General features: G+C 35.9%; 1 protein-coding gene across 2 annotated transcripts in view; it reads left to right on the forward strand.

The window, feature by feature from the left end:
• The window catches only part of LOC100793754 (transcription factor SPATULA), a 3903-nt gene extending 874 nt beyond the window's left edge, over positions 1–3029 (forward strand). Inside the window, exons 2-7 of one of the 2 annotated variants that reach the window (XM_003539307.5) lie at positions 604–708; positions 820–885; positions 995–1060; positions 1866–2186; positions 2273–2354; positions 2450–3029. In XM_003539307.5, the coding sequence (XP_003539355.1) occupies positions 604–708; positions 820–885; positions 995–1060; positions 1866–2186; positions 2273–2354; positions 2450–2610 (801 nt within the window). In that variant the 3' untranslated portion in view covers positions 2611–3029. The remainder of the gene's footprint in view (positions 1–603; positions 709–819; positions 886–994; positions 1061–1865; positions 2187–2272; positions 2355–2449) is intronic. The other variant, XM_006590591.4, reaches the window with a different exon arrangement.
• Positions 3030–3723: the final 694 nt, after the last annotated feature.

Raw genomic sequence — 3723 nt, forward strand, 5'->3', positions numbered from 1 at the left:
TTTTTTCTTTTTCTCTCCTCGCGTTTCATAAAAAGCTCCGAGAATTTTATACATAAAAACTTTTTTTTTTTTTTTGGGGGGGGGGGAGAGGCAGAAAATATAAGATTGTTATTTGGGGGAAGGGGGTTTTCTCCCCCCCCCCCACCTTTATTTTTTTTTACAATTGAGGGTTTTTTGCGACATTTTTTTTTTCTCCGGGAGGGGTGGTTCAAACACATACTCTTATACACACTCAAGAAATCCATTTGTGTCCTTTCACTATATATGTCAAGTTTAATCCTTAATTTTCCCAAGTTGCCAATTGAAAGCCCAACATATCTAACTTTTTTTTTTGGGGGGTTTGGGGGGGGGGGGCTGTTATGAGTTGGTCTGTGGTTGATAGTGATATTGATAACTGTGGGTGTGGAAAAAAGAAATCTAAACTTCGATTCCTGGTATGTTTTTATTCCGGATCTTTTGCAGAACCTTTTCGTTGAGGTAAAAAAAAACAATAGGGACGAATTTATTGCTTTGGTGGGGATTTGAATTTTGTAGTGAAAACTTCACTGCGTCTTTTGTTATTTTAATTTTGAAGTACAGTTGCTTAATAATTTCTGAACGCAGGAGGGTGTTGAGGCTCCGGCCGAAGAAGTTCCAACAAAGGCTGCTTCTTCTAGGAGTTCATCTAAAAGATCAAGAGCTGCAGAAGTTCATAATTTGTCAGAGAAGGTTGGTAATTTCTGTTGATGACTGTTTCTTGTACTTGGGTTTGGTTTTATTCATGCTTAATTATGTGATTTTCCTTGTGGGTTTTGCTCTGGTCTGGGACATGTTGAGCAGCGGAGAAGGGGTAGGATCAACGAGAAAATGAAGGCTTTGCAAAACCTAATTCCAAATTCTAACAAGGTACACAAGTTTCTTCAAGTGACTTCAACCTTAGCTTTAACGGGAGGATTTTGTAGTTATTAGTAATTAGTTAGTCTTGGTGTAATGAGTTGTTGTATGCGTGTGGCAGACAGATAAGGCTTCAATGCTCGATGAAGCTATTGAATACCTTAAACAGCTTCAGCTACAAGTACAGGTCTGTATCTCTTGTATATGCTGCATTTTTGTCCTATTTGTAAGGCTGAAAGCTTCATTTTCTTCTGTATTCCTAACTTCAATTGGAAATTAAATGAAATTGTTATTTTGCGAATTTTGATGTTGCAGTTGTTGTTGTCCGTCTTGTCTGCTATTCTTTTGATGTGAACAGTAATATGTATGGGAAACTGCAAAATATAGGAAAATATGAGAAAATCCTTGCTGGAACTGTTGTCTTGACGCCAAATAAATGGTTTTTTACTTGAATGCATAAACTGCTATCATTTGTGCTGAAGCTTGCAACAAAGTCTTACTAACATTTGATTTGAAATGCCATTGTTTTTCTTTGCTGCTATGATAATCCAGTGAATTCACTAGTAGTTTCTTGTATTTCTATTTGCATATATATATGTAACAGGTGCTGTTGGAATTGACATGTATATTGAATTTTGGTGAAGATTCCTTTAACAAATGATAACAAGTGGAAAGATTAAATTTTTCTCTGGCCAGTCAAGATAATACGATTATTAATTGTTTCCTATTACAGAAAATGAGCCTGATCATATTGTTGATTAGGTATGTATCAAGTTTACAGAAAAAATGGGAGACCTTAGTTGCTCGCAGTGAAAAAAAACCTTCCCTCTAAATTAATTAGTATTACAAACTTATTCTCAGTTTCAGAATTAACCTGAACTCGAAGCTTATGATAATTAAAATGTGTTACTTTGAAAATGGGTTTTGTTCTGATAGAATTGACTTTTGAAGGTAGACTAGTCCTGAACTTAACCTTTATGAAAATATTTCAGATGCTGTCAATGAGAAATGGGTTGAGTTTGCATCCTATGTGCTTTCCTGAAGGCTTGCAGCCTCTGCAGTTGTCTCAGATGGGTATGGAATTAAGTGAAAGAAACAGGTTTACCTCTTTAAACATGTCAGCTACTCTGCCTCTGCACCAAGACAACAATCCCTTGCACTATGCATCCAATCTACCTAACAAACACAATCTCCCAAATCAGCCATCTGTGCCCTATCCTCCATACATTGACAACCCAGAAACTTCTTTCGGTCTGGAACCCCGAATCCAAACGGATATGAAACCTCTTCAACACAAAGGAGGATCTTCTGAGGTACGCTCATCAACCTTGTAGTATATCATAATCATATCACAAAAGGTCTTTGTTACATTACATGTTTCCCTTGTTGAATTGTAAAGCCAATACGAGGGGAAGACATTTTGCAGCACCAGCAATCAAGTGGTATCCATTCAGATGCCAATACATTAGGTGGTTCTCAAGGTACACGTACAATTCAATGTGATTATAAACTAATCTATATTTCCATTACTACTATACAATAATCTCATGCTCCAATCTTTTCTTCCAAACCCCAGTTGTCAAAGAATTCGAATCAGGCACGAGACTATCATTCCCTTTTGACACGCAAGCATGTGAACCCAAAGACAACAGCAACTCTTCGCAACCATGCATTGGCGGAAGAGATCATTCAGGAGTGATCATAAGAAATAGTGAGACCAACATTGTTGGTAGGTAGGTATATGATGCTTATGTGAATGATATGTAGCTAGGTTCGTGCATGCAATGCAACATGTCTTGAAAAGCTTTTCACCAGAGACTGCAGAAGGGAGAAAGTGGTCAGTGGCAACTCGAAGACCGAAAAGTCAGATTTTTGAAGTTTACTGCCAGTAATGCCTTCTGAATTTTGGTTTCGTAAAAGCAGGAATCTCAATATTATCCCTTGAGCATTTTGTAATGTTCTCAAAAAGCCTCTGGCCTACGTGACATGAGAGCAGATTTTTTTTTTTTTCTCTTTCTAGCTTCTCGAGTTGATAAAATTATGTATGTATAATGTATGCAGAGAATATAACTACCCATTGTTATGCGGATTATATAACCACTGTAGAATATCCTATGGTGGTTTTATTTCAGTTCACGATAAAAACAAATTGCCTATTTTTGTGCGTCATTTTCTTAACCGCACACAACGTAGCGAAGGTCGCCATTGGAGACTTCTATTTGTCCCATACGTAATTACAAAAGTGAGGTGAATTGGCTGATTATAAATTCTAAAATAATTTTAAAATGTTATGTAATTTGATTCATTCAAATGTTATATGCAACCGGAATAACTTCATAAAAGATGCAAATTTTGTGCATGATGCAATGAATAACTAGAAATAGAAAATAATAAATGTTGGTCTAATGAATAATAGTGAATGCTAAGCAGCGAATGAACAAAACAAGTGTAGAGAAACTAGAAAATCAAACTCCAAAAGTTATCCTAGTTTGATAATTAACTACTTTTGACTTACCTCCAATTTTAGCCACATATATGACTTTTCTTGCACTGATTGGGTTACCTTACCCTTTTTCAATCTTGAGAAACCTCATCTTTCACTTTTCCAAGGTAGACTTTACCATTTTCATTCGAGAAATGCCTCACCCTCTTCTCTAATCTTTCAAGAAACACTTTGTCCTTACAATTTGAGTGATGTTTCACCTTCACTCAAATCAAGAAAATATAGGAGAATCTCTCAAAAGAGCAAATAAAAAGAACACTTGAAGACTGATAAAAAAACACTTGAAGTGAGTTAATCAGTTAAGAAAAAAAAAACTTAAATAGACCAATTCTATCTGCATAAATAAT

The sequence above is a fragment of the Glycine max genome, chromosome 11 (assembly GCF_000004515.6).
Source record: "Glycine max cultivar Williams 82 chromosome 11, Glycine_max_v4.0, whole genome shotgun sequence".
NCBI classification, from domain to species: Eukaryota; Viridiplantae; Streptophyta; class Magnoliopsida; order Fabales; family Fabaceae; genus Glycine; species Glycine max.